Raw genomic sequence first — 23,469 nt, forward strand, 5'->3', positions numbered from 1 at the left:
TTTTTAAACATTTTCCTACATGTAATGGATCTTCTATTCTGTAATTGTACTCATCAAGAAAAGAGAACTGGTATAGTATTAGTTTAACCTGCAATAAAGCCTGTGATTAGGGATAATAAAGTCAAGATTGTTCTGGAACTATTCTACAGAACATCCTCAGAAGCATGGAATCAGAAAAGAAAATTAAAAAAAAGTAGATGTTTACTGTTTCTCATCATTCTGTTTTCAAATTACTTAGAACATTAGAGATGCATGGAACTTCAGAAATTCCACCCTGAGCATTATCAATTTTACAAATGAACATTTTTTTCTATGGCTAAGGAGATAATACAAAGCAGAGACACCAAAACAACTATGTTTTGAATTACATATTTGATATCTCAAATAAGCACTAACAAAATCATTATAACATAAATCAGAACTTTGTTGGTCTCTTTTGAATTAATATGAAGGGACAGATTTTTTTTTTTTCCCAATGCTTAAGAGACTGAAGCTCTTAATGCAGCCCAGTCAGTGAGATAAAGTAACCTGATGAAGATCAATAGTAAGACGCTTAATCCGTTACTAGAGGAAGATGTCAGGGCACAAACTGAATGGTGTTATCTCACCTGGATCAGTGTCCTCTTGTAGAGTACTGGTTATGCTGGAGTTCCTTGCAGTAGCTTATGATCACCTTTCCCTCACAATAGTTTGGGGAACTTAAATTGCTTCCCGTATTGCTAGATAGTGGCTCACTGCAGGCTTGAGGCATACCTCCTCTCAGTCTAGTGCTGGTTCCCTGCAGGAGGCAGTGATACCTGACAACTTTAGTACATTCATGCCTAGCAGTTCTTGCCCTATGAATGCACTGGATGCCTGTGAAATTTACTGTATTCCCAGGATGTGCTGTACACTATGATGGGCTCTGGAAGACAAGACACAGAATTACACATATTCTCTGCCTTTAAGGCACTTTCCTATTTAAGGTTTAAAATAACTAACTTTGGTTATCTTCATTTGGTATGAACATACTTTTTGATATACACATACAACCTAGTGTTTCCTCATTAGAGGATGATGTAAAGCAAATTTTGGAGGCTACTATATTGATTTTGTGAATATAACATTATATATATATATATATATATATATTTCTTTTCAAGCCAAAAATTGATGGTCACATTGTGAAAATAAAAGAAATTTAATGTATTTGAAAAGGATGCTCTGGGATTCACTATATTTTAAAGTTACGTTCAGGCTGATAGAAATTCCCTTCCGGTTTATCTCTTACATAGTCCCTATTATCCTGACATACTTGAAAATATACTGTGTTCATTGATGTGTAAGGAAATAGAGTTCAAACAAATATAGAAGATGGGATTGCAGGGTTACTAGCAAAGTGTCAGGTCCTGTAGAGAACTGATAAGGACAAGGTTTAAATAAAGGAAGCTGCCCATCTAGCAGAGGTATTAAAAAGAGGGGTAGAAAATTAAACTGCCAAATGGCAAACCTTTAATCATTCTGAAGAGTTAACTTCCTTGTGAAAAAAGAAAAAAGAAAAAAGGTTTGTATGCCGCTGAAGTTAATTAAAGTCTTAGCACATGCTAAGGAATGGTGAGAGAGTTCCTGCTTATTGCCAAACATTTGAATGAAATAAATACACACACTCAGGAGCTGAGATGTTTAATGTTCTGCTTTAATATTAAAAAGTATACATCAATACATTCAGCCTGGACTGTATATTCTAAATTCCCTTCAGAATTTTTATTGAAATTGAAAGTAAATTATTGTATTATTTTTATTACTAGTTTAATTCAAGTGGCATGAATATGCAAGCACATTAGCAGAATATTAGTTTTAAATGTAGGGTTTTCACTCGATGAGAAAACTCTATTCTCAGTTTAAGAAATTGAGCCTTTGAATGGTTTATATATTATTATTACCGAATAATTAAAAATACTGGTTTAATCATTTTCATAGGATATTGAAATAAACTATATCAATCAGTAAGAAAAAAAGTAAAAATAATAAAATAAATAAGTAGTATATTGGCATCATAACCCCACCGTTCCATTATTTTACCAGGAAACCGTGTGTGTGTGTGTGTGTGTGTGTGTGTGTGTGTGTGTGTGTGTGTGTGCGCGCGCGCGCACTGCGCATCACTGAATAAAGCAAAATTAATTGGGGGAACATTATTATATCAAATAGATAGCTTAAAATAATATATTTTTTTGAATATTGTGCAACTTCTCTTGTTATGCTTGAACTGCACTTTTGCTTTTTGCTAGGGGATTTTATAGACAGACTGAAAATGAAATAGCTATGTGAAGCTCAATATTTACTAGCTTTGGAGGAAAGGCTTTGTCTCTTCTGCACCATAAATCACATTTGCTTTCTGAGTTTCCAAGTAAGGAAAATCTCTCTGGTCTCATCTTATAATCAACTTTGCTTTCTTAAAAAATCTGCTTTCATTTTATTTTTACTGTTGTTCTCAGTATTATAACTGTTTATATTTTCCTCTGCTTTTGGTGTTAGGAAGGCAAGGACTGAATCATATGCTACATACCAACTGAGCAGGGTAGAGGCTATGTATTCTTATGCCATTAATATTCTATTTAATTACTTTTTCTCAGGATTATTTTACCTCCACTCTGTTTCCAAAATATCTGTACACTTGATTCTGTTGTATTTGAGGGGCAGTATGTATAATACGGTGTAGTGTTGAATTTAACATCAGAAATAGCTAGGACCTTCTTTGGCCAGGACTAATATTTAACCAGAGCTTATTATGAAGTGGGCATCCCAATGTTCATTCTGATTGTTGGGCATTTATTCTAACTGGCACTACCAATTTCTTACTTCTCATTAAGAATTTTGATTACAGCCTCTGGCCTCCCCCATTTCATAGTTAGGATAACTAACAGTCAAATTGCTTAACTTTATGAGCTCTTAAGATTACTCAGCTGTAAGAAAGGGAAAATAATAATGTCTAAATGAGAGGATTCTTTTAAGGAGTAAATGAACTGATCAAATTAAGCATATTTAGCATAATGCTTAGCATATAGTAAGCACTCAATTATCATGATTATTCATAATAGGTATTTTTATGTTTTTTTCACATCCTTTGCATAATCTGTTGTAAAAATGAATATGAAGACTGAGATCTGGGGAAAGAATAATCTTGTTGTTCATCAAACATTTATTATTTTTGAACCTAGCTTATTATATGCTTGAATGTTGCAATATGACTTCTAATTCAAATGAATGATTCCATGGACAGTTTTAGTGGTTCAAGTTTTGTGTAAACCACCAACTTGTAATTTTGCTACTTTATACATTTGAGGTGTGTTTTTATCATATTACATCATTTTATATTTATAATCTTATCATATCTGATCCACACAGCAACATTCTGAGTTGGATAGTTAATCAAATCTTAAATTCAGATACAGAAATGAAAACGCCATAACCCAGAAGTCAACAAAATCATGTGGATGTAAAACTATGGTCCAGTTTTCCCAATGACATTTCAAAGTTCCTTCTCCTAGATCTAAAGCTACTCACCATTCTGTCTGATTAATATGAGAGGGAAAACTGCTTATATGTACTTCTGTTATTGCCACATTGAGTGAAAACTGTGACCTGCCACTGACCTAGAACCAACTGTCATCAAATAGAATTTTTTTCTTGCAATTAATTTCCTTGTATACAAAAGAACGAACAACTTGAGGAAAGTATGTTGATGCTACCCAAATGGAGAATCATTTGTGATTGTTTATGGCACTATTTAAAATATCCTCAGATTTGGGCATTCACAAATTCAGAAGTTTGCAATTTTAAGTCTAATTTTCTTTTATTATTTTTTCTAAATAAGAATTATTAAAAACATACTACACATGTTTAATATTTACTATTTTGGGGATATTTCACACACATCTCAGTTATGTCTCACAATATTCACTTTATCTTACAACTGGGAAAACTAAAGCACCATACGTTTCTAAATAATACATCTCTTCACATATGTTTCTAAATACGTCTCTTTTAAAATGTTCCTTTAGTTGAGTTTTGACTATTTCTCAATACTTTGCATTTAAAATTTGGTAGAGCTGATACTTTGTGTAGATCGTATGTAAAAACAACTAAACACAACTAAAATCAATAAACAAAAACAAGGAAATCAAAAAGCCCCAGTCACTGCACCCCTAAGATTTCCATAAATTACCATTTTGCCTGGTTTGCCGTCTTCCTTGCCAAATTACTTCCCCTTCATGTTTAAGAAAATAAATTTGTAATGAGAACCCCAAGCACTTTAATTTTAAATGCTTTGTCTCCCTCAGATAAAGGATGGTAAGGGCTATCCAACAAGGAAAACAAATTTTAGCCAAAAGTGGATTGCACACTCAAGATATCCTAAGGGAACACCTTATCCCTGACCCCTTTAGACTGTGTGCTTGAACTCTCTTCTCAGCAACATTGTAGCTACCACCATAGTCCTTTCACATTCCTCAACCAGAAAAAGCACTCTACCCAAATGGACATTCATGCCAGTCTGAAGCATGCTTCCCACCGCATCTTTTCTTCTCCAAAAAAATGTTTAGAAGTGGGTAGAGAAGAAGATAATATAAAAAAAAAAATCAATAAAAAAATCTAGATTAGTAATGAACATTGTAATTTACTCCAAGTTCTTTCTTTATCCTTATAGGAGGAATTGTGAAAATCACTTTACATTTATTTAATATATAGCGTTTTCATTTCTGCTACATTCATGTCTGCATCTGCAGAATGTAAACACACAATACTTTGAAATAGATGTCATCAATCACTGTCATAAGTTTTCCTGGGCTATATACTTTATGATAAATGGGCATTTTTAAAAATAATACATTATTGAACTTTTTGACAAATTATTATTTTGTCAAACTAGCTTAAAGAAAGCATATGTAGACCTCAAGTACAAACATCAGTTCTTATATTTACTTAATTTAAATTTGCCATTTTTCAAAAAGACTTAAAATGGCCTCAAAGTAGAACACAAAAGTGAGGGAAAAGAATATATTAGTAATATATGAATGGATGTGCCAGGGTAGTGTTTTGGGAAAGGATTTCATGCTTATTTGAGAATCAACTGTGTACTCCCTGGGTAATACTTTGTAACTATTGTGCTTCCAGTTCACTGGGGCTAAGAAATATTAATTATAAACTTGGATTGTTAGATGTGATGATTTCAAGAAAAATATAAATGCTCGTAGTCAGAAAATGGAAGTGGCAATCTCTAAAGCTGATCTATAATGATAGTAGAAAGGGACTTAGATAATATGTTCAGCATATTTTGAGAGTCAAGGTAGTGCTCCAAAGAAAATTATCTGTTAAACAAACAAACAAACAAAAACCATCCGGCAGCTCAGAAGCCCCGGAGTGTAAGGGAAGCCAGGATGGCCTCATGCACAGATAGGGGGGTAGAACTTTCAGTCTGGGCAGATTGTCAGATAATAAAACATCAAAACCACGGACTTTTTAATTCCCACATCACAACCATCCAAGTCAGTGTCTAAAATATTTAAGCACCCAAGATGAAGCAACGTTGTAGTTCCTTTCAATTCAACTTAGTTCTTTGAGACCCTACTGTAGCAGTATGTCAGTACTATTGCTGCAAAATCTGTCTAGTCAGTTGCATTCTCTTATACTTATCCCTTCCAAGCTCCCCACTATTTTCTTGATTGAAGTAGAGCAATAAAGGAAGAAAAAAAATTAAAAAGTCACTTACAGAAGTCACAGGATTGTAAGTTTTGTAATAGTTTCATTCCTAAGTATCCATAGTATATAAGACTTTAAAACTCAAATTAAAAAGACCTGAAAAAGGCACTAAAACTCAAATCTGCCCTACCCACAGTATGATTTACATCCTAAATATCTTAAGAATCTGATTGTATTCATATAAATTACAAATCAATCTCTTGTTTTAGCTTCTCAGTCACCAAGGCAAAGAAAGAAGCATAGTCAGTTATGCTATAAAATAGCCTAATACTTTGCTCAACATGAACAGTTTTCTGATATTAAAATCTGAGAAAGGTTTGAATATTTGAATACTTGTAAGACAAAGGATACACTTAAGACATCCTCACTGGTATACTAAAGTAGACATAATAATGAATTACAGAACTCTTCCTTCTGTTGGCTGATTCAATTTCATATAATGCTGTCCAGAAACATAGATTATTAATAATTTCATGTTTTAAACAATAGAAGAGTAGAATCCAAGGATCAAATTCTATCGAGTTCAGAGTATATTTAATTTGAAGAGATTGGTATTATCTATGCTAAACTCAAGAGTACATGTTCCAAGTAAAAGTGTCCTAAACATTCAATTCTGTAATGGCCTAATGAACATATTTGTGATAGATCTGATACACAGGTTGCAAATGATGTTACCTACAAGTATGTGTTTGGATAACTTGTATGAGTTAATCTTTTTTAACTTTTGTTTTTTTCACAACAAAAATTTCTTTAGGTATTGAATGACAGCCTATTTTAGATTAGTCTGTAGCAAGTACTGGGAATAGGGAGGAAAAAAAAATCTATGTAATTGATTAAAGACAGAGTTATAAACTATGATACATTGAAAATTAGGAGTGACACTCCATCCTTAAAGACGAGGAGGTTAAATACGAGTATATGGATGTGGGTCAAGGGAATGTTCAGACAAATTCAAAATTTTTACTCGTTGAGGGGAGGGTATAGCTCAGGGGTACAGCGTGTTTTTAGCATACACAAGGTTCTGGGTTCAATCCCCATTACTTCCATTAAATAAACAAAGAAGCAAACAAACCAAATTACCTACCCCCAAAAAAAGAATTAAAAATATTTTACTCAGCAAATAATTCCTTGTTCTTTCCAAATGGTGGATATTTAAGGACAATAGATTTAAAACAATTTAAATAAATGAAAATTACTGACATTTTTGGTTCTGACCTAACACCCAGTGGACTTTCTTAAAGAAAAAGTGTACAAGAGTAATGGGAAAACAACGGTCTTTGTTATTGCAACTACTTTTTTACTACCCATGCATAAATGTTTCCCTGACTTTTCTAACAGTGAGCCTTAAGCTTTGAGGTATATTTAGTACTCAAAAAATAAAACTTGCTTTTCTTGTGGCTAGAATGCATGTAAAACATATTTATTAATTATTCAACTCTAATAAGATTACAGAATTTTCCAAGTACATATTTTCATTCTGTTTGCTAAAATTTGTTTGCTATAAGTTTTAGAGGACAACCAGGATTTTCCTCCAGAGAGAGAAAGAGCGAGAGACCAAAGTGCCAGGAATGTGATACATATTGGATTAAGGAATAATTTGATGTCAGTAAAACTCTAAATTACAGTAAAAATCAATTTCTTTTGGTAATTGTTAAAAAGACATGTAAACCTACTAAATTTGATAGAATCATGTAAATAAAAATTCCCTTAACTCTCCTGCCTTTTTTGAAACACTGAAAAAACCCTAGGAATTTATGGATATGAATAAATTATTGAGTAAATAAATAAATGACAGAAAATATATGAAACTCCACAGTAGAATCCCAAATCATTTATGTGATTAATCTGCTCTCAAGGAGATAGAGCATTAACTCTTCACTACTTAAGTGTGGCTATACAAAGGCACCTCCTTCCAGAGATCACAGTATGGAAAAGGGGGTAAAAGGGTTATTTTACCCTTCAGAAACCTGACAAACATTACTTCTACCAAGTAATGAAAACTGACATCAACAGTGATAAGTCATGTTGATAATTTATACCCTTGATATGATGTGAAGAGACCAAAAGCCCATAATCCCAGTGTAATCATAATTAGACAAATCCCAATTGAGGAACATTCTACAAAATACTTAACTAGTACTTTCGAAACTGTCAGAGTCATTAAAAACAAGAAAAGCCTTAGAAAACTGTCACAGCCAAGTGTTGCCTAAGGAGATATAACAACTAAAATGAAATGTGGTCTCCTGCATGGGATATTGGAACAGAAATAAAGGATGATAGGTAAAAAGCTAAGGACATGTGAGTAAAGTATGAGCTTCAGTTGATAATAATATAGCAAGGCTGCTTCATTAATTTAACACATGTATCACCCTAATATACAATGTTAACTAGGGGAAACAGATATGTGCTATCTGAAAACTCTGTGCTATCTTTGCAAGTTTGCTGTAAATCTATTTCAAGAGAAAAATATTTTTTAAATCCTTATGAAATACTAAAATATCAATTTTTAATTTTGTTTTAATTCTAGTGTAACAATGATATTATTTCTCTTTCTTCCATTAAGGATAGAGGTAGATGATAGGTAGGTAGATAGAAGATAGAATATTTAATTTACTTTATGGATTTTGTAGGCAATTTTTGCACTTATCAGTAAATGCTGTCTTTTTCAATATAACTGATTTTATAAGTAAAATATGGTTATACAGCACCATTGTTAATATACTACAACTTTTCTATTAGAAAAAGAACAGCACAGATTCATATTCTTCTATAATCATTACTTTATTTTCCCATTATATTTTACATATTTTAATCCCAATACAGTGTGTAAGTGTAACTATATTCTCTTGTAGGAAATCCAAGTTTAAGTCTACTGGTACATGGCTGGAATATTCAGTAGCTTCAGAATTTACTTAGGGTGAGACTACAGAAAAGTGTAGCACACATTGGAAGTACTCTATTCCAAAGTCAGTCCATTCTCCTCCCCCCAGTTGACTCAAAGGAGAGTGATGCTAATTCTATCAATCTAATTCATGTAAGATCAAAATCAATCATTGAGGTTTTACCTCATTGTTAATTACTGGGTTAACGCATGCATGGTCATGTCATACAAGTTTTACCAAGGCAACATGAAGGAAAGACTTCTGGAGAACTTTTTGTAGGTTCCTTCACTGATGCAAGAGAAATATATGTGAAAGAATACTTCCTCTTCTGATGAGTGTTTTCCTGTCTGAATTTGAAGCTTGAAACTATGGCAACCATGAGGGAAGCAGCAAGTCTCTTGAGAAGATGATGGCTTTCTGACGATGTGTTGAGCCCTTAAATTAACCAGTTCTGGGGACAACCTTCCTCTGGACTTGGAAATACCTATTTCCTTATTATTTAAGAAAGAATTTTATCAGCATTTTCTTTTACTATAGTCATAGGCTCCTTAGGTATATAAAGTTGTGTCTAGGTATCTGATATTTTTCAGCCAGCTTTCAATGGCACCTAAAGAAAAAGCATATAGATTTTCCTTCTCAGTAAATCTAAAGCCATTTGCAAACACTAATGCAAGTTAACTTTGAGTGACTATATAGAATTCATTTTTTTTTAATTAACAGTAGTCATGTCTTTATTTAGGCTCACTTTTAAGTCAAATATTTAGCAGCTTTTTGCCTTTTTACTATCTAAGTCCTTCAGAGAAATAGCCAGGTTATAGATATAAAGAAATATACCATGCATGAGGTAGCTCAATTTGTGTGCATTCAAGCTTAACACTAATACTCCATTTGTGCCTTCTGGCTTTTAAAAATGGATCCTTTCATAAAGGATATTCCCAGTTGAGAAGAATAGAACATTTTTTAACTCTTGGAAGCTAACAATGCTTATATCTTCCAAATTTACATTCAAAGTTACCACTGAGTAACTTTTAAAAATTAGTCTATAGATAACCTGTGAAAATTTAGTTGTTCTTTTATATATATATATATATATATATATATATATAGGAGAATGGTGAGATGACCTGCTAACATTTTATCTAAAGTATTATGAAGTATAAGGTAAATATACCTGCTAAAGTACTTGTATCCAGAATACAGATAAAAACTCTCAAACTTTACTTATGGGTGGTTCTATTTTTGGAGTCTATTCTTTTCCATTGGTCTGTTTGTCTATGTTTAGACCAATAGCAGTCAATTTTAATTAATGTAGCTTTGTAATATGTCTTAAAAGCCAATAGTTTTATTACTCCCACTTTGTCCTTTTTCAAAAAAATGTTTTGCTTATATGAGGCTGTTGCATTTAAATCTGAACTTGAGAATCAGTTTTACAATGTCTGCAAAAAGTCAGCTGGGAATTTGAATGTGATTTTAATAAATGTATAGGTTAATTTGGGGTCAATTGAAATATTAGCAATGTTGTATCTTTCAGTCCATGGGCACAATATATCTCAAACATCACTTACCACCCCAACTGTTCTAATTAGAATGCTGTGTTGGGACATCCCCAAGACTAACCCTCCAGGATTGATGATTCACTGGGATGGCTCACAGGACTTCACATACATACATACCAATGGCTCTGATTTGTTATGTCAAAAGAATTCAAAGCATAATGGGGAAAGGGAAATGGTGCTCAGTTTATCATCCTGGGAAACCCAGGCACAAACTTCCAATGTCGACATTCCAAGTGAAAAAGCACAGGACACACTTAATTTCCTCTGCAATGAGTTGTGACAAAGCCTGTGAATTATTGCCCGCCAGGAGGATCCATTAGAGACTCGGTGCCCTGGGGTTTTTTTTTTAACTGGGGGCTGATCACACAGGCAGCCTCTGTCGAGCATACACCAAAACTCAAGACTCTCAGAAGGAAAGCAGGTGTTAAGTGTAAACCATATTGTTTACACAAACAGTTTAGGCACCCTGAGCCACTTATACTACTAAATGCAGGCCAATTATATTACTGGATTACTCCTGAAATCGAAGTTTTCAGACACTTGCAAGGGCAAAGCTTTTTCAAGGAGAGCAGTTCAGGTCTGCTGTGTTAATTCTTTTTGCACAAATCCTACTGAGGACAATTATAAATTAAAATGAAAGAAAGTCACTCTCCCAGTGTTCTGAAATCATAGTAAAATGGATTCTATAAAAGCCATACCATCTGCATGTATCACCTTTAACTGATTTTTACAAGATCTATGCTAAAAAGTATACAAGTATCTTGATAATCTTACTGAAAACTTCTAGGTAAAATTCCTCTGAAGGTCTTAAATCATGACAATATTTTAAGTATATATCTAATATATACGTATGTATAATTGTTCTGCTTATAATCAATTGTAAATAATGACAGGTTTTAATGTATTCATGTTATCTCCTTTATATTTTATATTTTTGCAAGTATAGGTACACATTTCATACTTCATCTAAAATCTATACAAAATATAGTTTTCTACAATTTGTAGAATATTTTGACATTTACTATAAATTCCATAAACTTTTACATATACATCAATAATTACACTAATATAATTGATCTTAATATCATTTAAACTGGTATGAATCTTTCAACTTCAGATGAAGATTCAATTTGACGTTATTATTGAATGACAGTATTATTGATAATGTGAAATATAACACCTCAAAGAATTTTATTGCCGTTGGCAAATGTCTCCTCTGCTAAACTGATCTACAAAACTCAATGATCTAGTAGATGATAATATCAGAACAACAAGGTCCTTGAGCACTTATTAAAATCTTGGAAGTTTAAATAACTACTTCTAATTTTTATCATTGATAATGTCCTTTTATATCAAAACCTAACTTTGGATAGCTAATGTAATTGGAAGTTAATAATGTAATAAAACTTATTTTCATTTCCTTTCAATTTTATTGTGTCCACTTTATCTGCTTTTTCTTTTTCCTTCACTAAGTCCCTTGATATACTTGGAAGCATGCTTTAGATTCCTTTGCTATCTTATTCTTTCAATGAAACTCATAAATAAAACATAATGCTCTTTATCTATTAAACATGTTAAGTTATGGGTGAAATGTCACGTTTGAAAGCAAAGTTATCATTCACCCAAAAAATTTCTTATTAATTATAAAGGAAAATTTTTCTTTAAAATGAAGCTATCTAGCAGACACTATCTTAAACAAGGTGACAAATTTAACACTATCAACCGTAGGACACACTGACATCATGACCTCTCCATATAAAGCACTGAAAAGGGTACAACATCACCTATATGGTCTCTCTGCCAGAAAGGTTTCAGCTAAGTCTTGAGGAAATATATGACTAATCCAAGTTGAAGAATTCTACAAAACACCTGGTCCAGAGTCTTCAGTGATGCAAATACCGTGAATGACAAAACGAGTAGGAAACTGTTCTAGATTAAAGGAGACTAAAGAGACATAACAAGTAGATGTAATATGTGAGACTTGATTAGATGCTGAATTAAAATGTACAATCTGAGGGGGCAGAGCCAAGATGGTGGAGTAGAGAGACTCACAGCTCGCCCTCTCCCCCAAATATACCAAGAATTACATCTACAAACCCATCGAATCACACAGAACACCTACTGCACTCTGGCAGACGGTCTCTCATTTCAAAATACAGGAGAATTCTCACAAGATCCGATAAACAAGTTTATACTTATAGCACAGGGAAGCATATTCAATATCTTGTAGTAGCCTATGGTGAAGAATATGAGAACAAATGTATGTATGTTCCTATGTGACTGAAATATTGTGCTGCACCCCAGAAATGGACACAATGTTGTAAACTGACTGTGTACTTCAATAAAAATGTATTTTAAAAAAAGTAAAATCTATAAAGCATCTTATTTGGACATTTGGGGAAATTTGCCTTATAGCAAATACTACTGTATTGATTTCATGAGTGTGAGTAACTAAATTCATGAGTGGCTATGTAGGAGAATGCCCTTGTTCTTAGAGACACATGTTGAAGTATTTAAGGGTGAAATAAGATGGTTGGAAGTATTATCAAATAATTCCACAACTACAGCGTAAGTACATACACGCACATAGATAAATATGGCAAAATGTTAACACTTGGTAAAATTAAGTAAAAGATATTTAAGTGTTTATTGTACTATTCTTGCAAATTATTATAAGTTAAAAAGAAATTCAGAATAAAAACTGGTGTGAAACAAAAGGTATTCTGTTTATAAAGAATTTCCTTAATAAATCTTCTGTCCTTGAAAGCTAAATTTTTGAAAGTAGACAACTTCCCTAACGTGGCATAGAAATAAATGTTAATGATGGGAAAAAGTGGAATCTAAGGAAAAAAATGCATCACAAAGTTAAAAAAATGTGTTCCAGCTGGCAAGAATATAATTTCAATTAGATGACTGCATGTAAATAATAAAGGTTAATCAATTATTTTTCCTGATGGTTCTACACTTGAGTCTCAAATGTAGACACTGGAGATTGCTTTCCAAGTACATAAGCAACTATAAACGAGTTTATTTTTGGAGTATCATTTGTTTAAATATTGCGTTTTACTGTTTGAAGCTAATAGTTCTGGGCATTGATTCAGAGACTCAGGCTTATTACTCTCCATGTATCCTCCATCCAGGAAGGTTTTGTGTCATCTGCAATTAGCTGGTAGAAGAGAAAGAGCATAAATGAAGCACATTGATGTCATAATTCCTTGGTGTAGTAGCAACATACATCCTTCCACGGACACGTGTCACAACATTAGTACGTGGCCTGGCCCTGTGTTCAGGAAAAATGAAATTTCTAGTGAAGAGGAGCCACCTGTGCCACAAAAACTAAAATGGAATAAACCGTTTCTGAGAATGTACAACTTAGAAAACCTCACTCACTAGTGATAGAACATACGAAGGGGACTAAAGCTATTAAAAATGTGTTGAATTGCTAATGCCATTGAAATGCAAATATTTCAGCCCAGAAAATTTCACAGGCGAGTTTTATAAACATTCCAGACACAGCTCTATTATTTAATAAATTATTCCAAGTAGTTGGAAAAAAGGGCCAACACTAAAGAGCTCATTGTTTTAGGTTAAGACAACTGACCAAAAAGAAAAATTACAGGAAATTATAATCATGGGCACAGTGAGTTTAATACAATATTAGCAATATACAACATATGTATGTATAAATGTGTATGTGTGTGTGTGTGTGTATATATATATATATACACATATATATACACACACACATATATATGTATATATACACACACACACATATATACATACATATATATACACATATGTTCATTATCCACACATAGGTATTTCTTATTCATATACATATGATTATATATTATCAGAAATTTAGTGCATCTTTGATCTCAGCCTAAGCTTGTAGACATGTGTTGTGAAACTTATTTCTCTTTTTTTCTTTCTTAATCCACAACCAGAGGAACAACCATAATTTCTGCTAATTGAGTAGAGATATTTTGGTTGAAACTGCATTTATCTGTACCAGATGGTTTTGAATATCACGTGGACTAAGAAACTCAAGATGCTTAAAACAATCACTGGCTTTAGTGAGCTGTATTTATTTGGATTATCAATTTAGGTTGAGATCATTTCTAGAAGACTGGCTGAATGTTTGGGGTAATATAATGGTTCACGTGATTTCACGTTTTAAACAGTTTCATGATTCTTTTCACTTGATGTTTAGGTTGCTTGGAATTAAAGGAAGAGACCATAGAAAACCTTCTCGCTGCAGCATGCCTCCTTCAGCTCCCTCAAGTAGTCGAAGTGTGCTGCCACTTCCTCATGAAGCTTTTGCATCCTTCTAACTGCTTAGGAATCCGAGCATTTGCAGATGCTCAAGGATGCATCGAATTAATGAAGGTGGCCCACAGCTACACAATGGTGAGTAAATTAAATTTCTAAATATTAGAGACATAGCTGTATTATCAGCGGGTCAAAATACTGTCATTTCATTGCACAACTCTTTTATATTTAAAAATATTTTTTTTAATCTTGGCACACTTTTATTATGGGACATCATTTGCTGTATAGTATTTAATAATCTCAAATTGTAAAAGATCGCATAATGTACTTTATTATTGTTTCATGGCTTTACTTACATTTTATTGGCAATATAGATATAGATATTACTTGGAATTTTAAATGGTGTTTAAACTATTTTTTTGAGCAGAGCTGGGGTCACATTTGATTTTTTAATGTCACCTTTAATTTTGTTTTAAATTGTATTTTATTGAGTTATAGTCAGTTTACAATGTGTCAATTTTCAGTGTACAGCACAATTTTTCAATCATACATGAACATACATATATTCATTGTCACATTCTTTTTCATCATGAGCTATCACATTTAATTTTTTAATGTACAATTTGAGAAAAAGATAAATGATTGCTTTGAGGCCCATTTTTAAAATAAAGGCCTTTGTTATATAATAAAAGACAAATAAAGACTGATGGGGAAAATTTTTATCAACAGAAATTTGAATTTTAGAAAGTCACAGATAGGGAGAAGGGTATTGTTTAGTGGTAGAGTGAGTCCTTAGCATGCGTGAGGTCTAATCCCCAGTCCCTCCATTAAAATAAATAAATAAGATAAAAATCTAATTACCTCCCCCACCAAAAAAGACTGATTAAAAAATAAATAAAATTTAAAAAAAATTTTTTTAAGTCACTGATAATTTCAAATAATGATTTAGAAATTGAATATAATGTACCCGGCAGGCAGATGTAGAGGCTTCTGCTGGGACCTGAGGGGAATGGGTTTCTCAGCAGACCTGCCCTCGCCCCACCCCCTAAACTAAGTATCTTCTAAGCCTGCATAGACTCGTGAAGCCTGTGTTTAAGACCCTCCAAGAAAGGGAGGTGGGAAAGACAGAGTCACTCTGGGCTCTAAAGGAATTTTTTCTTAATTGCTCCTGGTATATCTATCTTTTTCCATCAACTTCCACAGCTGCCATTTTTTTTTTCTTTTCTTTTCTTTCTTGTTAGGAGCTAGCAGCTTATGCTACAAAGGCTTTTTTCTTTTACATATTTTTTACAACCTCTCTACATAGACTGAATTGTATCAACCAAAATTCAGTATTAAAGTCCTACCCTGAATGTGATGGTATTTGGAAGATAATTTGGCTTGGATGAGATCATCACGGTAGTCCCCTCATGATGGGATTAGTGCCCTCGTAGGAAGAGACACTGGAGAGTTAGTTTCCTCTCTCTCTCTCTCCCCACCATGTGAGGACACAGTGAGAAGGTGGCTGTCTGCCAGCTAGGAAGAAAACCTTCACCAGGGTCCCCAGTCAGCCTATACCTTAAATCTCAGACTCACCCTCCAGAAGTATGAGAGATAAATTCCTGTTGTGTGAGCCACCCAGTCTATGGTGCTTTGCTATGGAAGTCCAAGATATCTAATGTGCTTTTTTTATCATAGCTTGTTATGTTATGTATAGATTTGCCTGTGTGAGTTTTGGAGGAAAAAAACTCATAACAATACTGTATATTGTAAAGTATTTATTGGTATAGTGAATACTGGATTTCAGAACTCCTGGGAACTTCTATACTAAGGGAAAATATTTAATATATATACACCAACTGATTTTTGTTTTTTTTGTAAATTTGACTCCCTGGACCATTTTTATAATGGATTTAAACTGATGAATATCAGTCAGTAAATACTTCTAAAACACTTTAAGCCTATTTTATATTTTCATTTTGATTTTTTGCTATATATATATATATATATATATATATATATATATATACACACACATACATATGTATATATATAGCAAAAAATATATATAGCAAAAATATATAAAGATATATATATATATAGCAGAAAATCAAAGGTATGTATGTGTAGGTATTTTAACAGCTTTATAAGAAATGTTAAAAATTATTACTTGTACACTTTAAATGTGTGAACTCATAGTGTTTTTTTAATGTTATCTCCATTCTAGAACTGAGTAATCAGTTACAGAGTTTCATATTCATCATATTTCACATCCTAGAAATAATCATTCTGAAAGCACTTAATACAGTGCCTGGCATATCGCAAGTCCTGTATAAAATGTTAGCTGTTTTTGCTATTGTTAATATTATTAACATTATTAATAATTTGAAATTATTAAAACAACTAGTTATAAAGTATAGAAATTGCCCTTTTCAATAAAAGGGAAGAAATTTTATGAAACAAATCTTATTAAGCTGGACAATTGCTACTTATTAAAAAGCTCTTATTTTGAGATTTAACACTTTTTCAAATCACTAATGAGTCAGCCACTTTAAAAAAGTCTTTTAATTATTATTCTTAGACAGAATTTCAGTATTATTTTAACTTTCCTCTTTAATCCTTTAAGTAGATCAGTAAATTAAATGAAAATACAGAAATAAGGTGACAGTGATATTTGCTTTGTAATTCTGTTGTCAAATTATTCTTTTGAAATACTCTATGACAGGGCACAGTATGACTATTGAAATAAAATGAATCATATAAACTCAATGTAAACAAATACTTCATCAACCAAAATATCAAAGTCCAACTGCACTCCATTTAATTATGCACATTTCATTACAATTAGGAGCTCCTGGCTTAGTTAAGCCAAAGAACAATATGCCTGCATATCCAGAGGGATCATGGTCCCTTCTGGTCTAGTTCAAAGTTATTAATTTAGTGATAAAAATGTTTTTCTTGCAGCTGCTTGGACTGCTCTGCAATTTATCACATCACAGTACCAATATATTTTAAAATACTTTAAAATGTATATTCTATAGTAAAATATATGTAAAACAGAAATATAGAAGAGTTCTAGCTAAGACACTCAACATTCTGAATAATTCTATCTTAATTTAGTTTTGAGACTATGATTGATTATTTGTTGTGTTGAGATTAACATGATTTCAAATTCTTTTGGAAATATGAAGCACCAGTATTCTCTAAATGCTCATAGGTTTCTATTTTAGAAAAGAAAATTTACTGACCAGTTGTCTTCCTAGATCATTATTTTCTCTCAGTTCTAACACCTCACAATGAGTGTTTGCATCTGATATTATAATTTCGCACCACACATTTGCTTCTGATCCCTGTTTAAGCCTGCATATTTCCTCACCTAATCTATTCAATCTGTGCTTTGAGAACAAACCTATTATGCTATCTTTGTTTTCTTCTTCTTAACTGCTTCAGTAGCAAATCATCCCAGTTTTCCTACTACCTCTGGTACTGAATTAACTTATTTATTGGTTTATATAATAAATTAACTTATTTATAGCAAAATATATATGTGTGTATATATATATTATTTGATTATTTTTATAAGTAACATTGTATTCTAATTTTCAATTTCCTTGCCAAAGTGTTTTTGATGCAAACTCAGTCTTCAACATCCAAATCTTAATTTGCTGTCTATCTATATGCCTTTGTTTTTTATACAATTTGCTATGTTCCCTTTGGAAATTCCACTTATTTATTTGGCTTCACTTATTGATTTTGTGTGGATGATTCCAGAATCTATTCAGGGAAGGTTGACCCTGCTTGGCAGTGGTTCATGTGCAAAATCCTGGAAAATTTGTATTGCAAGCTTAATATTGGGTAGACATGTGAAACAAATTCTAAAACATTAATTTAAACTTTGGCTGCATGAATATGCAAGTAGCAGTAAAATAACTGAAGGAAATTACCCTCCGTGCTCTGTGAGTCAGAGTTTATTATGAGATCTGTTCTTAATTCTGGACATCACATTTTAAAAGCATTAGAGAGTGACAGAAACAGATGACAATAACAAGAATAGTAAATGTTTTATATCATATCATATGAGAAAAGTTGGAAGAAAATTAGTTCCTGTGGCTGAATAATAATAGGGCATGAAAATAGCTATCTTCATGTATTTGATAGAATGGATTTGTGTCTAAAACAGTAGTGTTTAAGTGTTCTGTTTTTTTTTTTTTATTTTAGCAATATAAATTTCTTCTTTTCAAATTAAACATTATATGAAAAATTGATAGTGGGTTTGATATGCTTTGTGTGAAGATGGGTGGGAAATCCTTAGTCTACTGCGGTCTTCTAATTTTTCTTTCTCTACTGGTTTGTCTGTTTCTACTGATCATCAGCATCACTTCCTCCCAAGGTCAGCTCTGCCTTTAGAGGAGACACCTGGATCTTCATTTTCTAGGACTCCTCTCTCCATAGTTTCTGGGTTAGAGTTTACCAATGGGGGGCATCCATGCAGAGTCTGGGAGGTGGAAGAGAAGGAGAAGCCATTATTCTCCACATACAGATGAAGCAGATAGGTGGACATATGGAAACTCGAAGTAACTTCTAAGTGAGCTCTTAAAATGGATTTACTTTACTGCAGTAGACTGAGACAGTTGATGGGAACCTTCTAGAGGTTCTTGAGGAACTCAGCGCCTTCGTAGAGTACTTTTGAGAACAATTCACATTCAATGGAAGGTTGAGATCATTGGCAGAAAGCTCCCTGACCTTTACTTCCCAAACCCTTTCGTGGCCATTTCCCAATTGGTCTCCAATTCCCTATCTAAAATTTCTCTTATGTAGAACACAGAGTAGCTTGTTTTCCTAATTCAACAGTGCCTTAAACACATACCCCAAAATAGCAAGTTTTAACTCCATATTTTGATAGGCATGGTCCTCCACACCTAGCATCTGAACAACTACCTGGGCATTTTTCTAAAAATAAGTTGAGTTAATTTCACCCCTCCTAAGTATGTGCTGTGAATTTCCTCCACTTGTGCTTTGCTCATGATATTTCTCTTGTCTAGAATCTCTGGTATCTAATTCTAAATAACCTCTCAGTGTCCAGTTTAAATTCATCCATGCCTAAGAAATATTTTTAAATTTTTCATGACATTCTCTCCCTCATTTAAGTTCTTAGTAATCCCTTCCTCAGGATTATGTGACATCATCATACATTTTCTCATACAATTAATTATTTTTTTAATGTCTTTGTAACTGGTCCTCACAACCATATTGCAATTTCTTAGGACAGAGAACAAGTGTTTCCATTGAGATTTGTTTTGTCCCAGCAAAGTATCTAGTACCTGTAAATATTAATTCCCATAGTTCCTGTAGATATTCTTTTAAGACTGTGATTCTCAGCACTTTTGAAATCAGTCATTCAAGAAGACTACCATGGTTTTTCGCGACTTTCTTTCCAATCGTATTTCCTACCAGTATTTTCCCTATTAACACAATTCCAGCCACACTGACTGTCTTGTGGTTTTTTGACTACAAAAAATATAATATCACTTGATGACCTTTGTGCTGTTCTCTTTCTCCTGCCAGAAACACTCTTCCACCAAATATTTACGTCCTTTCTCTGCCTCATTCTCTTTGCTGTTCAAATATCACTTCTGCAGAGATCTCTTCTCTGAATATTCTATAGAAAGTGGCATTGCCTTCAAAGCTCTCTATTTCCTTACGCCACTTTATAGCCTTTGGAATACTTAATTCCTGGCTTTATATTATATATTTGTTGTTAAGTGTTGTAGTTGTGTACCTCTATCATTAATACAATAGCTCCTTGGTAGCATTTTTTTAAACTTTTGTAACCTGAGTACCTACATAAATGTCTGTTCATTGCATTCACTGTTGAATAGGTAAATGATGGGGTGAGTGATTGCCAACTGCTATGTACCAGGGGCTGTAGAAGGTGGCACTCGGGATACACTTGTGACCAGAATAGGCATAGGTAGCCCTTAGAGACAAGGTGAATATATTGAATCCAAATAAATTTTCACCATCAGTGACAATTATATGTATGATAAATGCCACAAAGGAAAATTATAGGATGCTATAGGAGAGTAAAATAGGGAAAGCCTCTTCAAACAAGAGATGCTAATACTGAATTGTGAAGGATGGAGCAGACTTTGTCAGATTAAGAGTTGGTTAAAGAATATTCATGATATAGAGAAATGGATGCACCAAAGATATGAGGTGGGAAGGAGCTGTGTTCTATTTTAGGAAAGTCAAGTGTAATAAGATGGTAGGAAAGGCAAAGGAGAGGACAGTGAGCCTCAAGGTTTGGGCAGACCAAAATTTTACAGGGTTTTGGAGACTCTGTTAAATATTTGGGTTTTATAGTTAAATGACAGTATACCATTGAAAGTTTTTGATCAAATAAGAGCCAAAATTTAATTTTAAGATTAATCACCAGATTGCCCAGAGAAGAAGGCAAGAAGGAAGACCAAGGATAAAGGTTAGTACATCATTAGAGGCCTAGATGTGTAATTACACACACATACTGAGTGAGTGAGAAAGACAGGAAAAAAGAAACTGAGGTAACTTCACTTTCTGCCATTTTGTTTGATGGCCGTGCTCATCACTACTGGCTCTGGTTGTGTACAAGTACAAGTTACGTGTACAGTATATATCAGGCATTGCTCTAAGTGTTAAACATTTTTTGATTTAATATTTTCAAAATTCTTGCAAGGTATGTGTTATATCCTTTCTAAAAATGGTAAAACTACCACTTAGGGAAGTTAGACAGTTTACTCAGGAACAATAGATAGAACATGCTAGAATGGGGATGTAAGTAACGTCTTACTACAGATTTCAAGCTCTATCTAACATGATAATGAACATAGAGTGATTACATTTTACCTATACTACCAAGTCAAATTTCTGCTATCCAGAACAGTTCAAAACATGGATGAGACCAGAGAACTCCAAGAAAATTTTGCTTCTCAGTTTTTTCACTCCCCTGTTCACTTCACCTTCACTCTCTGCCCAGTGCTACCAGCATGGCTTGCAACATTCCTTACACTGGAGGCAGAAGCAGTGGCAATGAGACTAATTAGAGGCTACTATGTTCAATCAGTAGATTAGAAAGGTAGGAGTTTCAGAATGGGAGCAGAAATCCTCCCAGAGTCAGTGTTTTTTTTTTTTTTTGTTGTTTTTTGTTTGTCTATTTTTTTAGGGGGTAGGTAATTAGGTTCATTTATTTATTTATTTTAATGGAGGTATTGGGGATTGAACCCAGGACCTCATGCATACTAGGCACATACTCTACTACTGAGCTATACCCTTATCCCCACAGAGTCAGTGTTTCTTCTGTACAGCACAAGGAACTATATCCAATATCTTGTAGTAACCTATAATGAAAAAGAATATGAAAATGAATATATATGTATATATATGACTGAACTATTATGCTGTACACTAGAAATTGACACAACATTGTAAACTGACTACACTTTAATAAAAAAATTAAATAAAATAGAATGAAACAACAAAAAAAACACAGAGTCGGTGTATGAGTAGCAGCCTTTTCAGAGTCTGGGACTCTGAAAACTCCTGTACATGGTTCACTTGTCCTTCAGAGCCATTAAAGCAATGTCAGAGAAAATGAACAAACTTTATTTATATGGTTTCTGTTTATGGTTTTGAAATACCTGACATTTCTCATGATTTCTAGATAGCAATAGGCTTTTTAAAATCTTAGCCAACAACCCTTCTAATAAACCATAAATTAGAGTTTACTTTGAGTGAACAAATGGAATGGAAATTTCTTTATTTTTCTAAGTCATCAAAATAAAGTCCATTTCACCCATATTTTTCTAATGACTATTATGTGATGTATTAGTACTAAAATTCGCTTTGAATGTTCTTTTTTTTCCCCCTTTCATTCATTACTTTTTGTTACTCCTTTTCTGTATCTCACATACATACAAGGTCTGAGTACTGAGTTAAAATCAGTATGTGTCAACTTGAAAATTAGCAAAATTTGACTTTCACAATTTCCTTGTAAATTGTTGGGAAGTGAAGGTGCCAGGGTGATGAGTGGCTTGGAGAACAAGTGCTATTGAGCAGGAAGGAAGCCCATGGATGCCTGGGTGGAAAGGAACTACCTCTTGTCTTGCTATTGACTAAGATTGGGAGTTGATTTGAGTTGAGGCATTTTAAAAAAATTACCTTTTAACTGTGCCGAATATCATGCACAAAGGGGATATTCAGATTACACTGGATAAATTGATGTAGATGTCTAATAAGTACTAACATTATAACAGATAATTATTCGCTCATGTAATTGCACTTTGACTATATAGAACTTTGTAATTGTTGGAATTCCATAAAATAATCACAATGAAATGTGTATTTATGACAGTTTCAAAGATGAATTAAGCATAATCACGGAGTAGCCAATGAAAATTATAAGCTTTCTAAGGGTTCATTTTAGACTCAGTCCGTTTCTTCCCTTCAGATGCTCTTTGAATATGTTTCCTTTTTAGGCAATGTATTCAAACTAAAGACATTCTATTTTCAGAAATACATCCTTCTGCCTTGTTGCTTGTTGATAATGGTGAAGATGATAATATTCATCTACTTGAAAAACATTCCATTCATTGTAAGAATTCTTTCATTTGCACACTCTAATTTTATTTTCATTTCTTCTACTGAGCTATTTCTAAAACACAGAGAATCACCACAAAGCTGTATAAAGTCACACTGCACATACACACATATACACACTCACAAGCAAAATCTACTGTTAAAATGTATTATTTAAAAAAAATCCGATAACCCACATCTAAAAGATTTTAATTGTCACTTGTAAGTAGTCCCTAAGCATTTAATGATTTCAATTATTTAACCTACAGAATTCTCTTCCATGATAAATACTATTTCTGCATCATTAGAATAGTTCAAAAAGGGCTTCCTATGTAATGTCAGAAGGAAAAATCAGAAACTTTTTGGCTTACAGTGCCTTTTCAGTTTGCAAAGCACAGTTAGTCAACAGTGAAATCAATAATTTGCTTTCG

General features: G+C 33.1%; 1 protein-coding gene across 2 annotated transcripts in view; it reads left to right on the top strand.

Annotated features, from left to right (window-relative positions):
- The window catches only part of KLHL1 (kelch like family member 1), a 328,278-nt gene that overhangs the window by 140,530 nt on the left and 164,279 nt on the right, over positions 1-23,469 (top strand). For both annotated transcript variants that reach the window (XM_032496889.1, XM_032496890.1), the window contains exon 4: positions 14,391-14,587. In XM_032496889.1, coding sequence (XP_032352780.1) covers positions 14,391-14,587 — 197 coding nt within the window. The remainder of the gene's footprint in view (positions 1-14,390; positions 14,588-23,469) is intronic.

The sequence above is a fragment of the Camelus ferus genome, chromosome 14 (genome assembly GCF_009834535.1).
Source record: "Camelus ferus isolate YT-003-E chromosome 14, BCGSAC_Cfer_1.0, whole genome shotgun sequence".
In the NCBI taxonomy this organism is placed as follows: Eukaryota; Metazoa; Chordata; class Mammalia; order Artiodactyla; family Camelidae; genus Camelus; species Camelus ferus.